The sequence below is a fragment of the Schistocerca cancellata genome, chromosome 2 (genome assembly GCF_023864275.1).
Source record: "Schistocerca cancellata isolate TAMUIC-IGC-003103 chromosome 2, iqSchCanc2.1, whole genome shotgun sequence".
In the NCBI taxonomy this organism is placed as follows: domain Eukaryota; kingdom Metazoa; phylum Arthropoda; class Insecta; order Orthoptera; family Acrididae; genus Schistocerca; species Schistocerca cancellata.
The window spans coordinates 837,613,388-837,636,565 of record NC_064627.1 but is presented as its reverse complement, the minus strand read 5'-3'; the positions used below and the strand labels follow the sequence as shown (position 1 = coordinate 837,636,565).

Here is a 23,178-nt window from a genome sequence, read left to right as displayed (position 1 = left end):
TGAAACAAGAATTTTTTCATCTCAAACCGAGAGGCCAAACATCAGTTTTCAAAGATTTAGCTTTAAAAATGCTTTCGTAATGAAATATTGTCGTAAAAGCTTTCACCCGAACAGGGCTTGAATTTTTAAACAACAGCGAAACACGCACTTATTTTTACATACATCTGAGAAGCCTAAATTAATTATTTCGTAGATTTAGCTTTAAAAATACTTTCATAATAAAATATTTTCGTAATAAAATATTTTCATATAAATCTCATCCCCTATTTCACACCCTTAAGGGTTCAATTTTCAAGAACACTGAAACGTGTACTTTGTTTATAACCGAAAAGTCAAGTACCAGTGTTCATATATGTCACTTTAAAAATACTTTAGTAGTTCTTTAATGATATATTTTCAAAAAACTTTCACCCACTATTTCACCCCATAGGGTTAAATTTCCAATCATGCTGAAACACGTATTTCTTTATTTCTGACCGATAAACCAAATAAATTCCGTAGATCTAGTTTTAAAATTGCCTTAATAGCGACTTTTTTTAAAAAAAACCTTCGTTCCTTGTTTCATCCTCTTAGGGTTAGAATTCTGAAAGATCCCTTGTAAACGACGCCTACGTTGTAAGATCCACACCTTCAGATCTCAAGTTTCTATCTTTAGAGGTTTGGGCTGGCCGATGATGAGCCCGTCAGTGAGGACATTGTCTTTTACACATAGAGATTAAACCTACTCCTGCATTATCCCTATTTGATTGCGTTTATACCCCTACACTCTCCTGACCGTCCCGTTGAACCTTCCCTGGACATTATTAATACGCCAATCGCCGGTTTGGGGGAGGGGGCAGTACACTTTTGTCAATTTTACTCCATCGCCCAGTATCCACATGTTAAAGGCTAGCCCACTTTTTCAGTGTCTATACCCACGTGTTTTTCCCACTGTAGAGGTCAAATCTACTAGCACACACTGCCTAAGGACGTATGAGGAGACAATGGTGGTTAAAGGGAAAACAAAAAACAGACTGAACAAGAATGAGACAGGGGTAATAGGTGAGAAAAAAATGACACGAGGACTATGGCAGCGGGACAAACAGCGAAAGCCGCGAAGGAGGAGACTGGTGAGGAAGAGCGAGAAAAAGGGATGAAGACTGTGATAATGGGAGAGACTGTCTGGGGAAAGTGCCAATGGTGGAAAAAGAAGACTGCAGGGGAAAGAGAAGACTGCAGGGGAAAGAGAAATGGACAGTAGCAGTGGGAGGGAGATACTGAATACGAAGGCTTAACTATAAAGAGAGACTGGGTGACATGATTTAGGATGTTCTGTGTCAAAAAAAGAGGGCGAATATATTAGTATACCAACATTTTTGGTGAAGAAGGACTGAGGCAGCTGATTCCAGATTATTCTATCAGAGTCTTTTACAGAGGAACATATTCGCCTTTGTTGTAATCTGGACGAGCATTTACCGCCGGTATTGTACTCCATTAAGTATGAGACTGGAGCACTATCCTAGACCACTGTATCATGTTCACGGATCCTGTCACGTGACCCAATGTGGCAAATAGTTATAAATTTTGTTCAGATCTCCATGTGAAACTAGGACAGGGATTCCAAAGTGCATAAAAATTGAAATACGTTGATCACTAGCATCAAGAGAGAAGCGGATCAATCACTGTTCCCAAAGAACTATCCGTGTTTACAGATTTGAAGCAGCTTGTCCTAAAATTCATTTCTCCTGGATGAGGTGAAGAGCCACAGCTCGCTATTTGGTCAGTCACACGTGTTGTGTTTCATCTCGTCCTTGACTGCACTTAGCGATGAACAAGTGAACAGAGTCGGCAGCAACAAGTGGACGACTGCACACCACACACGCCATGGGTCACACTGGCGTGAAGGGTCACTGCTAGCAATATCAACGGAACAGGGGCTAAGTGGAAGCTGATCACGGCCAACGCAGACCACCACCACCATGTCCATTTCCTCCCACTGTTCTGACCACCACATCTACTCCCCCCCCCCCCCGCCTCCTCTGAATTTAGGCCAAGTTTATTGTTATTGCAAATTCAGATTCTGTAGTGGTATTCCTATCGTAACCCGATAAGCCAGAAATACAACTTCCTTATTGTCTGAAAACAATCAGCGAGGAAGAAAACAAACCAGAACATTATTGTGAATACAATTAATGTTTGAAAATACATTTAATGAGTAAGAAATATAAGTGGCCGAAACAATTTATCTAACGGTTTAATTTCCGCGATTTTCCTAAATCGTTTCAGGCAAATGACGGGAAGGTTCCTCTGGAAGGGCACGGCCTCTTTTTCCTTCTCCATCCTTCCCTACTCTGAACTTGTGCTCCGTCTCTAATGACTTCGTTGACGACGGCACGTTAAGCACTAATCTCCCCCCCCCCCCTCTAATGGTTTAAATGCTCCACTATAGTAGTTAAAACTAACTGTGAAAAAAGAAACAATACTGCACATTTTTTACAGCAGAGCATTTTCTTTCTCGCGATCAGTTTTAACAAAAAACCGGTACCAAGTTGCTTAAAGAATTATACAGTCTAAGCATGTCTGAATATTTGAGTATCGTTTAAAATTTGAAGTGAATTTGTCTAGAAATTTTCGAGGTTTTTGCTAACGGCGTTTCACTATTACTCACCCAAACGTTTATTAGAGTAGTGTGGAAGACAGTGACGTAAGTCTGGTGGCTGTAATTAAAATGCAGCTGCTCAGGGAAGTCTAGGGTAGGCTATAATTATCTAATGGCAACGAAACTTGGTACATATGCTAATGCGTTAATTCAGATCCAATTTACGGTGGAAAAACGTAGTTCCAATTTTGACGACCAGGAACAAATGTGGCAGGGTACTCCATCTCGACGTCTTCTTTGTTCAGTATGAACAAACTGTGTACGCGACGTTTAATAGTAAAATCAACATCATGCACTTCTCATTTGTTTTTCCTTTTCTGCTCACGCCCTGTTCCTAAGCCATCACATATGGCAACATTTCTAAACGTTTTTCTTGCAATCACAGCGCTCGGTTTACGCTTGGTGGCCAAAATGGGGAGTATGATTTAAATAATAAAAATTGAATTGTAATCATGATTCGAAGGCTGATGCGTTAATTACTCTAGATTAAGTTTGTGGTCGAGTTTTACATGTTTAATCTCGCTGGTTTGAGCAAGGAAAACTCTTAATAAAATCCCCCGTTGTAGGAGTCACTGTGCTTAAGGATTGGATTCGCTGGCGTTAGTCATTTCAGTACTTAAAACCCGTAAGATGGTGGCTCGTGAGAAACAGCCGTTGCTCTTTGGAACGTGGCTATTTCGTTGAGGATTCCCTGCCCCATTCACAGTGGGTACTTCCCCCATCCAATGGGTGACTGGAGGCGCTGCTGTCACCGGCACACTTGGTTAGCCTTTTGATTTCTGGATATCTAAGTAATTAAACTGCGAGCGCAATTTGCCTCCCTCACATTCTGTGCCTGTGTTTCATTCAAGATTGATACTGGTGAAGATCAGTCGTCCAGACTACGAAACTGTCCGTGGTGAGAAGTAATACCTGAAATTTCGTATTCTCGGCATACTTCTGACACTGCGGATCTCGGAATATTGAATACCCTAATGATTTCCGAATGACAACTAGCATTCCGCGTTCAAAGTCTTAATTCTCGTCGTGCGGCCACAATTACATCGGAAATCTTTTCACGTGGGTCACGTGAGTACAAATGACAGCTCCGCCAATCCACTGCCCTTTTATACCTTGGATACTTGATACTACCGGCACCTGTAGAAATGCATATTGCTAGACCATGACTTCTGACTGTTTACTTACGGCGGTGTAATAAACGGGGAATTGGAAGCAAGTTTCTGGAGACAAAATCTTTGTATAAAATGTGCCTAGTCGTCCGTCCAAAGCAAACTAAAGTAAAAACAAGAGCTTTTGATGGTAACCTTTTTCATCTTCCTTCAGGAAAAAACTATCATATCTGCTTCAATGATGGCGTTACGAAGGCATTAACCGGTCTGTGATTGGCCGATATACGTCATGGTAACGTCATGCTGCCAGAGATCGTGTCGACATATGCAATGCCAGCAGTGCAATTTCTCGCGGTGGAACATAAAAGACACTGCGAATTTTTTTGAAGTCTCGTAACATCGAGAGCACACTTCCAGACAGCTCTAAGTATATGGGCACTATCCTGGTTGAATTTATTGTTTGATAGAGTCCTAGCAGATTTATGCATAGGACTAGTTATATGTTTCATCAATGCTCCACTCGGCGCTCCTATCATCATCATTGGTCACGTGCCGATAATTTGCCGAGCCTCACCCACAATGCAACGTTCCGAAGTTAAAAATGGTCTCTTAGGTGAACAAAGCAGCAACACAGACATGTTTGCTGTAGTATTATCAAGGAGCTGAAAAGCAAATCGATTACGAAGAATCCTCAAAGGCCCTGAAGATTTCCCGAAGTAGCGAAGCCTGACTATTTTAGGGACTACCTACGATGGAGATTTTGTGTTAAAGAGTCCGAAAGACAAAGATGATAGAAGTTGCGGCTCCAAGCACGTTTCTGACAAGATTCAGAGCCAACATGCTCTAACTGCGTCTGAAAATGCCTCATACATACAGCTGTTTGTTAACTCAGAAGGATAGTATATGATGCGAGGCTCTTGCTCGAAATATCCATCAACTATCCGAACCAAAACATTTTCGTTTTATCTGTGGTGAAAACTGCTGGTCTATGTTTCCGCGCTCACCGAAAAGAAACTAAAATGCAGTTATTGCTCTTTTCCTATTTCCTTAACCTTTTTGCAACTTCGACTTTTCAGAATTACACTTAAATCTGTGCCCCCTATCGTAATCCATAACAGGTAAGTCATTTAAAGAGTAATCTTTTGTCTGTCGTCCGTGTAAGCTGATGGCTTTGGTTACTTTTCAGCTGCAATTGGGTAACAATTCTTTTCTGATATTTCACTGTTTCTTTTTCTTTCAACATAACTGCTTGAGAAGCTCAGGAGCATGCGTCTTCCAGTTAAAGTTTCCTTCGGTACGTTCACCCAAATGTTTGGAGCATTCTGCCCTACTTACTGACTTCTGCTCATGTCCCTCATCAGTTGTTGGTATGAGTACTTGTACGGAACTGAGTGAGGTTTTTTAAAATTCAGGCAGAGTTCATTTTCGCCGAACTACTTAATTCCTTGGAAAATACTTACTAACTCTTCTATTGGTTTCTCTCTAACGGAATTTATTAGATCAGCAGTACCGTCTGAAGAAGTACCATTTTTGCTTGTTGACTTATGTAGGTCATTCACGTATAAAAGGAATGGGAGTGAACCCAAGGATGAACTCTGGAACGCCCTTTTGAATTATTCAGCACAACGTAGAAAGAACTAACACTCTGAAATGATTTTTTCGCCAACTACAAGGTCTTGAATAAGCACTGAAGATGAGACACATATCCGTAAACTTATGTTTCATGAAAAAGAACTGCCTGTGGCATCGAGTAGTTCATGACTCGTTATTGAAGATAAAGCAATGTGTCCAAGCAATGAGACCAAATAATTTTCAAGCCCAGTTGGGTTCTGTCAATAGATTATCCAGCGCTGTACTGCAGAACTGAATTCCTATAGTTTGTATTAATGAAAAATTAAGCAACCTTTAAGAATGATGTTTTACTTTTAATTGTCTCCATAGCTATGTCTGAAGCGATGAAAACCCATGCTCCACCCTTGTCTCAGATCACCAGCAATATAAACACTATGTGATCGGAAGTATCCGGACACCTGGCTGAAAATGACAAATTCGTGGCGCCATCCATCGGTAATGCTGGAATTCAGTATGGTGGTGGCCCACCCTTATAATTGATGACAGCTTCCACTCTCGCAGGCATACGTTCAATCAGGTGCTGGAAGATTTATTGGGGAATGGCAGCCTATTCTTCACGAAGTGCTGCTCTGAGGAGAGATATCGATGTCGGTCGGTGAGGCCTGGCACGAAGTCGGCGTTCCAAAACATCCTAAAGGTGTTCTATGATTCAGCTCAGGACTCTGTGCAGGCCAGTCCATTACAGGGATGTCACTGTCGTGTAACCACTCCGCCACAGACCGTGCATTATGAACAGGTGCTCGATCGTGTTGAAATATGCAGTAGCCATCTCTGAATTGCTGTTCAACAGTGGGAAGCAAGAAGATGCTTAAAACATCGATGTAGGCCTGTGCTGTGATATCGTAACACCACCGCCTACGAATTTTACTGTTGGCACTACAAACACTGGCACATGACGTTCACCAGGCATTCGCCACACCCACACCCTGCCATCTGCCATTGGATCGCCATATTGTGTGCCGTGATTCGTCACTCCACACGACGTTTTTCCACTGTTCAACCGTCCAGTATTTACGCTCCTTAGATTAAGCGAGGCGTCGTTTGGCGTGTGCAGCCGCTCGACCCTGAAATCCAAGTTTTCTCACCTCCTGCCTAACTGTCATAGTACTTGCAGTGGATACTTACGCAGTTTGGAATTCCTGTGTGATGGTCTGGATAGATGTCTGCCTATTACACATTACGACTCTCTTTAACTGTGGCGGTCTTTCAGTCAGCAGACGAGGTCGGCCTGTACGCTTTTGCGCTGTACGAGTCCCTTCACATTTCTACTTCATTATCACATCGGAAACAGTGGACCTAGGGATGTTTAGGAGTGAAAATCTCGCGTACAGACGTATGACAAGTGACACCCAATCACCTGGCCACGTTCGAAGTCCTTGAGTTCTGCAGAGTGCCCCATTCTGCTCTTTCGCGAGTCTAATGAATACTGAGGTCGCTGATACGGAGTATCTGACAGTAGGTGGCAGCACAATGCACCTAACATGAAAAACATGTTTTTTCGGGTGTCCGGATACTTTTGATCACATAGTGTAAGTTGTAGGGGTGGCATTGTAGAAGACGAGCTAACGGGGCCTTATTTCCGGTAATCATGTTTGGATGATTTGTATTATCCGATGTTCATTCGCTATGTATTGCCACTCTGGTAGGACACTGAATCTCTTGTACGCTGAAGTATGTGATTTCAAAACAACAATGCAGCATCCTATTTCGATAGTTATGCCCATGAGCACATTCACAAGATACCCTCATCTTTGAATTGCGAGGGTACGTCGTGTAACATGGACAGCGTGATCGTCCTAAGTCTTGTGGATTGTTTCCGAACGCATCTTATGAAGTCGGTGTATCAAATCTCAGTAGAACCTGAAGATTAGCTTGTTCGTGGGAATGTACTTGTCTGTCTCGTTGTACAAAGGGATTTGAGAAGATGCGTAAAAGACTGTGCATACATTGCATCTGGAGGTCGTGTCTCAAACGTTGCTATGGAAGTTGTCGTCATAACTGACATTTCGCGTAACGCACGTTTTTGCTTGTTGACTAGAGGTAGTGAAACGAATGGCCGTTTAGAGAATATCGGAGCTTTGAAAAACGATTCGTTCTGAGCCACAACGTCGCGGCACCAGAGTCCTCGTTTAATGAGATACCAATATTCAGGAATGAGGGGAACTGTCATTCAAAGTGAAAAGAAAGTCAAGTAAACATGTGCTCTAAAACGCATGACTTTAGGGCTATGAGCACTACATCTTCGCCACTGTGAAACATCTTTTGTACTGTAGCTAGTACTATGACTCTTAAGACATACAATCTAGAGCCCAAGTTAACTAGATTTTCGTTCGTTTCATGTCTTTGAATATTGGCCATTCTTCCTGAAAAACCTTTTCTAAACTCTAAAATTCGTTGTAAGACGGACTTAAGCGATGTCGACCGGTAATTCTGTACATTTCTGTTTTCTAGTTGCTCTGACTCATTCGCAGCTCAAAAGATTATCTGGCTTGCGGTGTATGTTTTCGAAATTTAATCACAGGTTTTCAGACAGCTTGATAGACGAAAGGGAGGAAAAACTGGGAAGTACATATTATGGCAATTTCCAGTGTTAAGCATGCAATGTTTGTCAGACTTACGGAAGGCAACAGGAGAAACATCCAACAGTGATACTGAAGTAATTATAGGTTGCGCTGAAATGTTAATTGGTGGATAGTATCGAGCGTAGTGAACAACTACTTTGCGGTATCAGACACGTGGAAGCAATTACAGAGGGCACGGTTAAGAACGACGATTAATCACGTACTCCTACAGAAGATAACACGCCTAGTGTAATAGAAGCTACAGGTCCTACTTAGTATTTTAATCAGATTAAGGTAAACTTGTACAACGAGTTCCTAGCATATATAGTCAATGCTATAAGATTGTACAGGATTCTGAGCCGAGTAATTCGAGATAAACTAATGTTTGGAAAGTATTATTTGTGTTTTTGTTGACTTACAATTTACTCTTATAGCTACTATTCTAAGTGACGACCGCCCGTTTCACTACATGATCTACAACGTAATCGACTGACAGAACTGAACTCTGACTTCAAATCATTTCGCCTCATTGCTTATCCACGTATATGATGAGAGAGTAATTGATTCTCCATGAAACTCCACACTGTCGTCTTCAAAGAGTTCATCGCAAGGAGAAGTTGAGTGGAGTTTATGAATAAATTTCCTTCCACGTGGAGCAACACCTTTTCAAAATCTTCTGAGCAAACTTTGGCCAGATTTTTGTAGCTTGAACGACCTAGCTTCCAGTATGTTTCTATCGATGGTGATAATTTCTGCCAATTGTAATGACATCTGTCCCAAACGTTTTCTGTGTACTTTCGGAGAGCTTTTGGACCATTAGTCATTTAAACGTCTTCATGCTGTTCGCCGTGAATTCCTCCCCTGTAACAATCTCTTTATATCAGAGTAGGACTTTCACCAATGTCCTTCAATTATTTGTTGTATATATTCCATCTCCATCTTCCCCTTTAGTTTTTACCCTTTACAGTTCCGCAAAGTATCACCATAGTTATTTCTGAATGTCTTAGTACATGTCCTATCACCTTGTACCTTCTTCTGAACGTGCTCCACACTCTTCGCCGATTCTGCTGAGAACTTCATTATTTTTCTTACCAGTACACCTAGTTTTCAGCATTTTCCTATAGACCACATCTCGATACTTTGATATTTCCAGTTTCCCCACTGCCAGTAATTCACTTCCGTCCAATGCTACGTTGCAAACTTACATTCTCAGAAATTTCTTCCTCAGATTAAGGCCAATGTTTGAATCTAAGAGCCTTCAATTGGCTAGTAATGCCTTATTTTCCTGTGCTAGTCTGCTGTACCATTCACTGAATGCATATTTCCAAGTTCCTGTAGAACGTTTTACACCATTTTCAACAACTAGTCATAGGGGAACAGATGTAAACGCCGCTATGCACACATCACAGATTATGTATTCTTTTCCTCAATTTGTGCCACAAATGTAGAAGCGGCACATTATTTGTGCGACCCATTCTTGAGTACTGCTTGAAGGCCTAGAAAACCACGATGCGGGCGTCAAAGAAGACGAAGCAACTCAGAAGCGTACTGCTAGATTTGTTACCACTGGTTCGAAATGGTCCGTGAGTTAATAGATTGGAGACCTTGGAGGAAAAAAAGTTGATTTTTTGCGAAACCAACAAGTGAGAGAAACTGCTGAACGCTTCTGCTGCTCCAGTACTCGTACTGTATGAGGACGAAGGACAAAATTAGCGGTATTATGGTCAGTAGAGGCGTACAGCCCATCATTTTTCAGTCTCTCCATTTCCGAGTGGATGAATAAGGGGGAGGGGGAATCAGCAGTGGGGCAAAATACATTCTGCCGTGCATTACACGTGGCAGCGTACGTCTGTTGATACAGAAGCGAGGGCCTACGAAGAGAGAGTATGACGTCGCTTAGTAGGATACAAACAACGCCGTCACAGGTTGGTTTATTGCAGTGGGAGTTACGGCACATTGTGTGCTACAAATAGTCGCATGTAGACTTAACTACTTGGAGAACATTATCTATTTGTTCCGTGTAATAGCGGTGAAATTCACGGAAATGATGTGAAGATTTGTGGCTCTTGCGTGTTTGGTCTCAGACCACGTCGTTCGATACAGATTGTGTCGAAACGTGTCAATAGTTTGGAGTATGTCATTTCAGTATTGGCGAGATAATGCTTGTCTTAAACGAATCAGGATCATTGCTCTGTGGTTCAAAGGAAGTAAGAGATTCGCTGGACTTGCCAGCTAAAGCACCAATCTCAGTCCATTTTATCTAGGACGGACCAGAGGACAAATTTTATGCTAGTTCCAGATACATGAAAACTGCTCATTTTGTTTATTGCTTATTTAGCCTCGCTAGATACTTTAGTATTACTGAAAAGTGTGACTTTTGCTATTGCGAGATAACTTTGTGGAAAGCGTTCCCCAATGATTAAAAGCGGCAACAGTCGCAAAATAATATCATACTAAGCGCTAATTATTTGCAGTGTTTTTTATGTGAACGTCTGTGTGTTTGTAGACTATTTTGACCATACACTGTTGATTTTCTTAGGAGCGTCAAAATAACTTAAGGAAATGGTGTCCAACGATCTCGTGTTACAGATTTAGTGACGTTCATTTTAAGGCTTTCACTCTTGTTAACATAGCAGTTCAATTGTGCGTCAGTAGCGTCAAGCAATTACCACTGTTTGATACCGAGAGTACATTTCGGACGTAACCCAAAACTGAGAAAGCGAAGAAAACCGAAAGTCCCACAGATGATCATTTGAGGACAGCTCGGCCGAATTAGGCGAGCCGGCCGGAGTGGCCGCGCGGTTAAAGGCGCTACAGTCTGGAACCGCGCGACCGCTACGGTCGCCGGTTTGAATCCTGCCTCGGGCATGGATGTGTGTGATGTCCTTAGGTTAGTTAGGTTTAAGTAGTTCTAAGTTCTAGGGGACTTATGACCACAGAAGTTGAGTCCCATAGTGCTCAGAGCCATTTGAACCATTTGAATTAGGCGACTGGAGGATAATAGGCACACTTGATTGTTATTCTGTCTCAGTTCTTACTTCGTAATGTAATTCCAGACCTTTCGATGAAGTAGATAATGGAGACACTTAGAAAAGCCAGTAATAACCAATCAACGAAGATCGGGGGAAAAACCACATTGTAGCAATTTTATCAACCTGAGACATTCCAAGAGAGAGATTCATTTCTACAAATGAAGAGAATCTATCGTGGATAAAAACTTCAGCATTATGATATGGTATATACGGTGACGTACTCTTTTACTAACCTGCAAAGCACAACATGATGTGACAATATTCTGAGCTACATTGGTCATATAAAGTTACTGCCAATGCAACTATATTTGCTGGACGTATATCATTATTATAGTTTTTGATGAGGGACGGTCCCACAGCCTTAAAGTAATTTTTAGACGTGGTAATTAACGCTTATGGCCGTCATTTTGTGTTTTCTGATTTAGAAAGGTATGGTCAAAATGCAAATACACTGATATAAATACAACTGCTATTCTGAATCAAACCGACCTAAGCCAAAGCTTGAAACAGGAGTTTAAGCTTGTTTGTATATTTGCATGTGTAATATCTGAAGTTGATTTGGCAATAAACAGCAAAAATCATACTCAAAAATCAGTGTACTTCTATGAACTATGAGAAGAGAATTATGTCCTTGTAATTATCACAATTGAACCAACTGGATCACATACCTTACAATAACATGTTCTATGAACATGAAGACACCAACCCAGGAACCCATAAACCAGAACACACTGAACAGCGCTCTTGCAAAGTTTGGCTTCTTCCCTTTCTCCTTCGCCCTCGTTAGTTCCTTATCCCAAGATCTGAAACAAGTTACACAAAACGCATTATCGTAAACACTACATTGTTAATTACACAATAATTCTCTTTTGGTGGTTCTCTCTTTATAGATACTGTCACTCAGAATTTTTTCCTAACCTTTAAAAGACTTAAAAGAAGAAAAAGTCAATGATACATTTATTAGTTCTGTCTTCTACAGTTCATATTCATGATGGTAGTGTGCAACTTATCATTTGCACTGAAGTTACACACACATACGAACACACATTTACATGGATGGACACTACAGACAGTTTTGTAACTGACTACTTACCATAATTCAAAAAATTCTTTACATTATACAATGAGTTATTGATCTGTGAAAACTTTTCCTGTTGTCAGCCGGACAGTTCATTCCTCTGAGTAGAATGTTGAGTTTTGTAGCTGTGTAATAATTCAATAGTTACTTTTTCTCAGGTACGAAAATGGCTTTCACCGAGCTTTTGGTAGATCGTTTTATTATATTTGAAAATACTGCAGTCACTATTCCAACTCAAATGGATTACTGATAATTTCATAAATGAAAAAGTGCGACACAGAGAGAGGCTCTAGAGTAATACAAATGCATGGTCAGTATGGAATTCATCGATCTCCACACATACTATCTACAGGTCAAGTACAACAGCCGTTGGTCGTTGGTTCCGTTTCTTCAGTACTACACCTGAGACATATTAGGGACGAGTAGTTACATCGAGAGTAGAATGGGATTAACAAATCTTAGGGTGATATAACATCTGCGAGATGATACTTAGGAATATGAAATCACTTTGCATTGCCATTGTATGATTAACAAGATTCAACTTCACTAAATAAGAATAGTATATGAAAATACACAACACAGAGCATAGTAACGGGGTATGTACTTTGGGATCTAAGGTAAGTTAATTATACGCTAGAAGAACAAAGTGGAAAATTGTACGTGCTAAAGGAATAAGAATATCTAAAGCAGGGCGCATTTTTTAGTATCTGTGAAAGAGATTAAAATGTCAAAATATGAAGAGATGGTCAACAGCATAAAACTACTGAAATTCAAAATACTCTTAATCTAAGACACTGAATGATCTCTGTAATACCTTGTATTTCTTGACACGGAAATACGAAGTTTTCTTTCGGAATGTTGAACTGTAAGGTGTGAAAGCGGCTCATGGAACACTCTTGTTTGATGAAATTGTCAAAAGGGCAACTCCAACCTGACTCATAGCTGACAGGTACGATGTACAAGGGCGCATCGTGTCTTACACACAATTTAATAACATTGTGATGCCAGCCATGGCAATGATATATAACCGGTTTACGTAGTAGTATAAACTTCTACAATTCTTTTAACTTGGCCCACGTGGGTATAGTGTGCATACAGGCCATTTTGTACATGCATTTTCTAACATTCTTAACACTTACTGGAACAAGGAAGATAGCAATTAGGGTGGGACTTACACACGTGGAACTATGCCTTCTAAAGCTGCTTGTTTCGGGTTTCCCTAAAAAAAAAACGTATAAATCGTGCAAGAAGCAGCTGGAGATGTGCGTTTCATTGTTTGAAACTAAAGCACTTGGTGACAAGTAGTTGGTATAACTAGGCGCACGGTCGTAGCCTACGCGATTCAAAACCCAACCTGGTGCTCCGGTATTTGAATCCTTCGCATTCCAGCATAGCGAGTCAACGTCACAAGTTATGCATGTTTGTAGTTTACGTAACTTACGTAACGGTAGCCACCGCTAACGGAATGCTTATCGCTTCCCGCCTCAACTGGACCTGCAACATTGTTTGCTGAAATTACACAATCCTCAAAAGGGAAATCAAGCTGTTTCTCTCTGTAACCAGAATGTACGAGTACAACATATAGGTGCAAGGTATCGAATCTACGTGAAAAAGAAAAAAAAACGGACAAGTAAGAGTAAAAGTCGCGCTCTGAGGATTCAGTACAAATTTACTTGGGTATTTACGTAGTTCATCCATAGATTTTGTTGAATAAGTCAGCGAGTATCAAACTATAGGAAAAATGTCCGAGTCTTTTGATTGTTTCGACTTAAAAGCTTATTTTCTTTACCCCGCGAAGGGTAGGGATCGTCGACTTTACTATTTGGCACAAATTTCAACTTGACACCTCAGTCCGTTTCTGAGACGGAGAACAAAATGGAACACTTATGGTATGGGTTCCATTTTTCCGGTTGAGATACGGAACCCAAAACAATGAACAAATTATGTAAGCAATAAGTAATAACAAAAGCGCTATTGGATCAATGCATGACTACAACAATTATTCTGAAAATGAAAATATCAACCACAATGATGATTCGAACATTTTTTGAAATAACTGCATATTTAGTGAATTGCACGACGAACTTAAGCCCTCCTGTTCATGTCAAGTGTACACATCTATGATACATTATGCTATGGTTTCACTCTTAAGACATTCGTTAGATACTACGTACATCCTATCTCTCTTAATTCCACAACAGGTACTTATTACGGTGATATTACGGTTCAGAAACCAGTGTCTACATTTATAACCTTCAGCGTTGAACATTATGAAGCGATGCTCCAACCAAGAAATAGTGGCCAGTAGTCAGATGAAAGGGAATTTAGGGATTCACATCTTGACGACTACTTAGTCATTAACAGAGTATATGGTCGTGTAGAGCAGGGGTAAGGAAGGAAATTGGTCGTAACCTTTTCGAATAAACGCACAATACATTCGACCTATCAGAGCTACATAAACGTAAATTTGAATGACCAGTCGTAGATGTGTACCCTGCTCTTAACGAACACGAGAATTCCGAGGGTGTGCTTGAAAGTAATGCTCCGAATTTTATGTGAAAACTCAAAGGTTTTCAGATAAAACAAATGATGTTAACATTGTACATCTTTCATCTTTACGTCTACATATCTGCATCCCTCTGCCGCCAGAAGTCTGAATTGTTTGTAGCACGGCTGTGTGCAAATTTTATCAGTGCACGAGAAACAGCTTGCTGTAATCGAGTTTCGAATTCGAAGAGTCCGTTCACACAGAGCACACTATACTTCAGCGTGACAATGCCAGACCACACACGGGTGCTACAATCCGATCCCTTGGATTCGCCGTCATCTACCATCCTCAGTTCGTACAGTCCCTACCTGGCCACCATCCTATTTTCATCCATCTCCAAAACTTCAAGAAAACGTTCGATTACTTCACTTTCATAGTGATGAAGCGATGCCAGGGTAGGTGAGATTGTGGCTTCGTCAACAAAGTAGAACATTACAGTAATGGTATTAAACTGGCGTCTCTGTGAGAAATCTGTCCGTCGCCAGGGCGACTGTTGAGAAATACGTATGTGGACAAGAAGAATACAGATGTACAAAGTTGATAACGTTTGTTTTATTTAAAAAGCGTTAAGGGTTTTCACTTTAAAATCGGTGGTATTACTTTTCAGCACGCCTTCATACCATAACTGTTGTCACGTCAGTCGGTGTAAAAAATTACGCCATAGAAAGAATGTTGAAGTAACTGGAGGTACAGGCAAAATAAAATAATCTAAAGAAAGCATCGCAAACATTTCACAAATTTGAGCTAAAGGGAAATTAAAATAGGAAGTGATGCCTACGAATATAAGATATACGCTCGAAGGAAAAAAAAAAAATAATTAATACACGAACCAGGAAGGAAGTATCTGAATGAGGCTGAAATCGGTGGACTGATGTATAGTCTGTCGGTAAACTGAAGAGCGAGCGAGCGAGCGAGTCCCCACTCTGCCTACCCAGATAGAGGAAGTAATATTAACGTAGGAACGGAAGTCAGAATTCTGCTACAAATACAGAACCGAATGCCCGTTCATGTGAACGTATGTACCCTCTACTGCTATTCGTAAAACGAACCCCGTATGGTGCAATCAATCTGTAGAATTTAAGCCTTGTTCTTACTTTATGTTTCTATTAAAAGCTAGAAATTTCCAGCTAAATCCCATTTTACGCTGTGTTTTAGGTAAAACATCTTTCTGCCAAAGAAAACAGATTTTTTTTTGACGGCAGTAAGTAATGTCCATGATGTCGTTATTATTTTTTGGTTTATGTGAAAGTCCTTCATCGTTTGTCGAATGACCGATTTTGTTAAACTGCCTATAACGAAGAGTTTCCTCTCAAAATTATCAGTTTTCCTTCGTGGCGGTTCCAGTAAACCACGCGGTTTATTTTCGCGTTTCTTCCTTATGCGTCCTATTGTGGCGAGGCTGACGTTTGAATAAATTGCAGCCCTCTGATTGGGACTGGTAATATTAGCCCATAGTTCTTTTGTGCCGCCTCTTTAACACATGATGTTGTAACATTACAGACAATCGAACGCTCGTTACTCCATAAATACCTCCTCTTCTCCATATTCTGCACATTTTCTTGCAATGCAGGGCGATTATCCATCACTTCTGGATTCCAAAGTATATCAGTAAGCATACAAAATTAACTGTCTGACACTGGCAATTAAGATCCCACGAACAGAACGACGTGTATCACTGCTCGCTGATCTACACCGCTAGGCAGGTAACGGGCAACTGATTTTGGGTGCCCCTGTAGGCCAGTGGCAGGGTTCTTCTGGAAAAGGCCGCTTCCCCCACCAAAAGCACTGCTCGCTCTTCAGTTTACAGACAGACTATACATGTACCGACAAACAAATTATTACAATTTCAGGAAAATTGGGTGATTATTTCAGGAGAGAGAGAGAGAGAGAATCACAAACCCAGCAAGTCACTAACGCGTTTGTCCACCTCTGGTCCTTATGCAACCAGCTACTCGACTTGGCACTGATTGACAGACTTGTTGAATGTTCTCCTCAGGGATATCGAGCCAAATTCTGTCCAGTTTCCGCTTTAGATCGTCAAAATTCCGAGCTGGCTGGAAGAACCTACCCACAATGCGATAAATGTTCTCAATTGGGGAGACACCCGGCGACATTGCTGGCCAAGGTAGGGTTTCGCAAGCACGAAGATAAGCAGCAGCAAGTCTCGCCGCGTGCGGACGGGAATTATCTTTGTGAACTGTAAACTCAGGATGACTTACCACGAAGGGCAACAAAATGGGGCGCAGAGTATCGTCGATTTGCCATGCCCCGATGACCGGCGAAGACGTGTCTTGGAGACGCCCGCAATAAGGACCGACATCCGGGGTCATGGTCTAGGGTTCCATTTCTTTTCATAGCAGGACCCCTTTGATTGTAATCCGCGGCGCCCTTACAGCACAGCGATACGTCGAACACGTTCTACGCCTCGTTTTGTTTCCTTTCGTGGAAAGGAAAGGCCCGCTCGCACACGGCGAGAGTTTTTACTGCTGATCTTCGTGCTTGCAAAATCCTACTTTGGCCAGTAAGGTCGCATGACTTCTGCCCGATTGAGGACATTTGGAGCATTATGGGTAAGGCCCTCCAGCCAGCTTATGATTTTGATGATCTAACGTGCCATTTGTACAGAATTTGACACGATATCCCTCAGGAGGGCATCGAACAACTCTATCAAACCGAGTAACTGCTTGAATGAGGGCCGGACGTAAACCAACGCATTACTGACTTGCTCAGTTTGAAGTACGCTCTCATGAATAAATCATCCAATTTGTTCTAATTGTGAATTATGTACATCTACCGATTTCAGTCCCGTTCTGATATAATTCCTTCTTGGTGTAGGTTTTTTTAGTCTTCACTGTTTTTATATAAAGATTTGTCTGTGTTGATGCTTATTTTCACATCTCTTGGACCACTGAATTGATTTCAGTGAAATTTGGTTCGTATACTACTAATTATCTGGAAATAAGCACAGTGGGGATGAGAACCACCTAGCTCCCATTGGGGTGAGGGTGACATAGTGGACAGATGGGGGGAGGGGGAAGGAGAGGGAGGGGAGGAGAGGGAGGGGGAGACGTGTGCAATATATGTGACATACACAGGCGTGGGTGAAGTCACAGCTGAAAGGCTAGTGAAATAGCTAGTAATATATAAACGTGGCTTAAGGTGGTCTCCTTAATTCAAACCTTTATCAATAGTCACAGCTTAATCATGGTTAATGTGGTAGTAATAATACATGTTTAATTTTTCACGTCTTTTAATAAACGCAAATCTGTATTCAGTTCCTACTTTACATAGCGTACAGGTGCGTGAAGGAATTGCATTAATATCTCTTTAATACAAATTAAACAGGACCCAAAAAAAGAAATGTGAAAACAATGAAAATATAAGAAAGATTCTCTCTGGATTGAAATACTGATCATTTTGTGCAGCTTAACACGCAGCACGGTAGACTGAGACACACGGAGATGAACCAGACTGTGATCAAAGCCGAGAGGCAGCTTAAAGACAGTTCATCTCCCACACATGGTACTCAAGTAGTTTGTACGTGGTTTCCCCGGCTCGGTTAGGCAAAATCTAGGTTGTTCTCAGCTGTGGCCTCAGAAAAAACGACGAACAAGGAGGTAAAATATGACAACACAAAACTAAGATGACACGATTCACTGACACATGGTGCACACAATTGTTCTCCCTTGTCCAGTCGAAAGAAATGCATTCGTGCAGTCGCAAATTTTGTACAGTGGTAGGTGGGTGTGCCATGAACAACATACTAAAAATGCTGTCCGGTGGGGTGAGAACGTGGGGGGGGGGGGAGCAGGAGCTTGAAGGTCACTTTTTTTGGTCTTTCTGAAATAAATTAAATCTACAGCTCCTAGCAAATCTATATACCAGTACAAAATTAAACTACATTCAATTTCCTACAAGAAACGCCTGATCTATTTCTCTGTAGGACTAAGTTTCGACATTGGAGGGGAAGAAACAAAAACAGAAGGTTATTGAAAATAACGTTTTATTGATGAAAAATTAAGTTTTACTGTTGAATGAAGTATTTTAAGAGCAAATATTAAATATGTGTACCACGTAAGTGCAGGAGTATCGTTCTATGGGATAAATTCCCTTCTGGGGAAGTAACAGGAAGTAGAGTTAAAATATGAGGCAAGGTAGCTCGCCATATTGTGACTGAGCACTTACTTCCTTCATAGGTCTGCAAACTGAGCAGGCGATTCTCACCTCACTCTGCCCACAACGTCACAAGACGCAGCTATAGGATGTTTCACGAAACTACACCGACCCTTTCGCACTGCGACTGGAATCACTGACGTTCCAACGTGTACACATGACCGAGGGTGTTTATTTTCCACGAAGTGCGTTAACAAGGCATGGAATAAAGATATGAGTAGTTGGTAGTATTAATGCAAGAAACACATATGGAGATAATTTAAATCTCTTACAACAGTTTTACATTGCTAGAGTGGAAACTGACTCAGTCTTGCAGGAACGGTAACTTCACCAATTTCGAGCACTCCTCCGTTTTCAGTTTACAGACAGGCTATGCCTCCCCAGTTCTCTGTGAGCAGACAAAATAATTTCACTGAGCTGAATGCGTTTTTGGCTATGCTCAGACGTCTTCAGGCTGTTGTGTCGGGGTGTAGTGGTGGTGGAAATCTGGTGCGTCGCATGGGACACCTCAGGTGCCGCTTGTTTCGCCCACGGGCTCTGCTACCGAGGCGCCTCCTAGCGTGCCCGTCGCTGTGTATCCGCCCTCACAGCAGGGTGAGTGGCGGGCGGTAACGGGATCGCTTCGCTCGAGGCGGCGGGCCAACGTGAAGGCTGGACATCTGACCTGGCCTATTCGCCCTGTGAGAACTTGGGACCGTTAGGCACACGTGGGTGGGCGCTTGCTAGTTGTCGGGACTCTCACGTTAGGCGCGCTGTGGAGCCCATTGAGGAAACAACGACTAGGGCTGGAATGAAAGCCAATGTGCACTCTATACTGTATGTCTGCAGAGGCCTCATCTGAGATGTGGACGCGGCCTAACCTGCGCCTATCGAGCGAGCAGGGTGCAGTCATCTTCAAGTTGTGGTTCACGTCGACACCAATGATGCCTGTCGTTTGGGTTCTGATAACATCCGCAGTTCATATGGGCTCGCTGAAGTGGTGAAGGCTGCTAGTCTCGCTCGCCGTGTGCGAGCAGAGCTCACAATCTGCAGCATTGCATCCTTTGATTTGAAACTGAGTGGAGGGTCTTAACCAAAGAGCTATGGGGTGGAGAATGGCAGGACTCCCCTTGATGGGTTATGGGTGCTCTACACTAGTGAAGTAGGACCTGTGCAGTGCACATTTTTCTATCTAAGAGTTAGCTTGAGGTACTCTGATAAATATTTGCCAGACACGCAGAGAGCAAATCAGACCAAGATCAGACTGAAGACACTTCGACTATCAACATTTTTTATCGGTAAATTGTCGAAGTATTCGTAACAAAGTCGCCCAATTTAGTGTCCTCCAGGAGAGTGGTTGCGCTCAAATTATTCTCGGGACACGAGAGAGTACTCAAATCCGAAGTACAAAGCTCAGAACGACAGATTAGATGTCAAAGGAGGGGAAGTGCTCATTGCAGTCGACAAAAATATCTAAGGAAGTCGAATTTAAGTATCACTGTGAAGTTATTTGGACGTGTATAACACATATAGGTGAAATCAAGTTAATTTTTCCATGTTTTTACCGACCATCCGTAGCACTTATACGTGCTGGTGGTGCCTTAATAGTGGGTGGGGACTAACCTACCGAGTGTAGACTGGGACGTTATGGATTCACTGTATACGGTATGAATCGACAGTCTTTAAGGACTTTTGAATACCTTTTCCAAAAACTGCCTTGAGCAGCTATTGAGACAACACACATACAATGTAAATATTTTAGACCTTCCAGCTACAAACAGCCCTGACCTTATCGACGGTATCAAAATAGAGGAAGGGGCTAGTGATGATCATGATATAGCGATCATGGTTACTAAAGTTAACGAATCAGTCAAGAAGGCTTAGAGGATATTTTGGCTGGAAAGAGCAGATAAGTATCTGGGCTGCTTCAGACGTTGGGAGAGCTGGGGCTGGAGTGATCATTTTTGATACACTTCATGTTGCGTGAAGTGTTTCAGCCAGTGGTAGTGGAGACAATGAAATCGACTGTCGTTTACATGTTGACAGTATATTATACTTGGGGGGGGGGGGGAGGCAGGCTTTTCAATGTGGTACATAAGTTGACAGCCCCATCGACTGAACCTTTTTACGTAATACATATAAATCCACATTCCGCAAGCCACTGTCTGGCCCTTAGTAGATATTACCTTGTACCACTACTAGTCACATCCTTCGCTGTTCCATTCGCCAAAAGAGCAAGGGAAAACGTAATGCGTATATGCCGCAGTACGAGCCCAAATTACTACTATCTTTGTGGTCCTTATGAGAAATGTGTTGGCGGCAGTATAATCGTTCTGAGTCTGTTTCAAATCAGGTTCTCTAAATTTTCTCAGTAGTGTTCCACAAAAAGTATATCACCTTGCTTCCAGGGATTCTCATTTGGGTTCTTAAAGCGTCTCCTTTATACTTGGGTGTTGATCGAATCTACCAGTAATAAATGTAGTAGCCCAGCTCTGAATTGCTTCGATGTCTTCCTTCAATCCGAACTGGTGGGAATCCCAAATACACTGTAGTATTTTACATTTAGAGCTAGCTACCGTCCATCACAGCAACCACAAATTTTGTGAAAGCCGTCTTGTATCCTCATACAGTCACTCAACGACACGCTCCCTTACTTCACAGAGTCATTAGCAAACAGCCGCAGGTTACTGCTCATCCTGTCAAATCATTTCTGTGCACAGACAATAATAGCGGTCCTATCTCAATTCCCTGGAGCGTTCATAACGACACCCTTGTCTCTGACGAACATTGAGCGTCGAGGACAACATATTAGGCTCTATTACAAATTAAGGCTTCTAGCCACAAACATATCTGGAAACCTGCTCCGTATATTCTTTAGTCTTCTCGGAAACCTAGGAATATGGAATTTGCCTGTTACCCTTGTGGGAAAAGGGCAAACAGTTTCTCACGAGCGATGCTTTGTAAGTGCGTCCTGATTTGTGGGCCAGATCAGGCCCGGATCAGCAACAGAAATAGATCACCTAGGTTATATGGAACTTGACATTTCAACGCAAGTCAAGCAACGCATCGAAGCACAGTAGTGTTGTTGACAAGCACACGACTAATCCCATCCATCACGTATATTCACACTCACCTTGCAAAGTAAGTCTGTTGGTGTATAGTAAATCGCTCCACCCCACAGACCACTTTACGACTGCTAGCAATTTCTGAATAGAAGAGATTTATGCAGGCTACCAGTAACACAGTTAATGGTGAGTAGCGCAATAACTTCCCGGCCATTTATTAATTCACTGCCAAATGACTGCAGTATGGTTACACCACCGTACAAAACACAATTATAGACAGCAGGAAGGAACTACATTTACGAATCCAACTGCAAGTACTTAAACTGAAAATAACCTCTACATAAACATGAAATCAGTTAATTTATTTTGTCTGCAAACGCAACAACTGGACAGAAAATGCTGGGGAGATTTAGTCGGTCTAAACTGAAAAAACGATAGGCACTCGTGGTATGAGAAGTCGCCTTTCCGGAAGAACGCTACAACTGCCGTACATCATCACTTAGAATTTCCACTGTAACAGTGTGGAACAGTGTGCAGAGATTTACATAGTATATGTCCACATGTTTCTCGCATAAGTATTATTAGTAATGCGTGTCTGTAGGGAAAAATGATCATAATAAAATAAGAGAAATCAGAGCTCGAACGGAAAGATTTAGGTGTTCCTTTTTCCCGCGCGTCATTCGAGAGTGGAATGGTAGAGAAATAGTATGATAATGGTTCGATGAACCCTCTGCCAGACACTTAAGTGTGAATTGCAGAGTAACCATGTAGATGTGTCTATGTATTCCGTGTAATACAAATGTGCTATGTGGAAAAGAAATACCCCCGCCTCTGGGCGTGTTTGCGCACTGCTTGTCCAGTGATTCATAAGGCGAGCTGTGGGAGGCCTTTGTGAAACACCATGTGGTCGCTTACTGTAATGTAGTGGGGTAGAGAGTAGTGAATCGCCTGCTCACTCTTCTGTTTGCAGACATATGAAGGAGAGAAATGCATCACCACAACCCGACGAGCAACCTTCCTCTCATGCACCTACTCTCTACCTCTAGCCTATCACACCCCCAGAGCACAATTTACCCCTTAGTAGGTTCTACTGCACTTAGGTGAAGAATGCACAGATTAATTTTTTAACCCAATAAGTTTTTTGTAGAAAATTTTATGTTGTTTAATTTTGTATTGGTAAACATTTTCGCCAGAAACTTCGATTTTCACATAACTGACCTTTAAAGGACCCCTCGCAACACCCCACCGGTCAGAATTTTTAATGTGTTATTCATGAACTACTTATCAATGTACAAAAATTTGCTTGTACACGAATTTTCCCCCTATTTGACCTCTTTTGGTCTTCATTGACTGGGCTGTTAGC

At 41.8% G+C, this 23,178-nt stretch overlaps 1 protein-coding gene across 1 annotated transcript in view; it reads right to left on the bottom strand.

Moving 5' to 3' along the window:
* Positions 1-23,178, bottom strand: part of LOC126162750 (ATP-binding cassette sub-family C member 4-like) — a 229,314-nt gene that overhangs the window by 172,370 nt on the left and 33,766 nt on the right. The window contains exon 3 of the mRNA XM_049919432.1: positions 11,641-11,775. Coding sequence (XP_049775389.1) covers positions 11,641-11,775 — 135 coding nt within the window. The remainder of the gene's footprint in view (positions 1-11,640; positions 11,776-23,178) is intronic.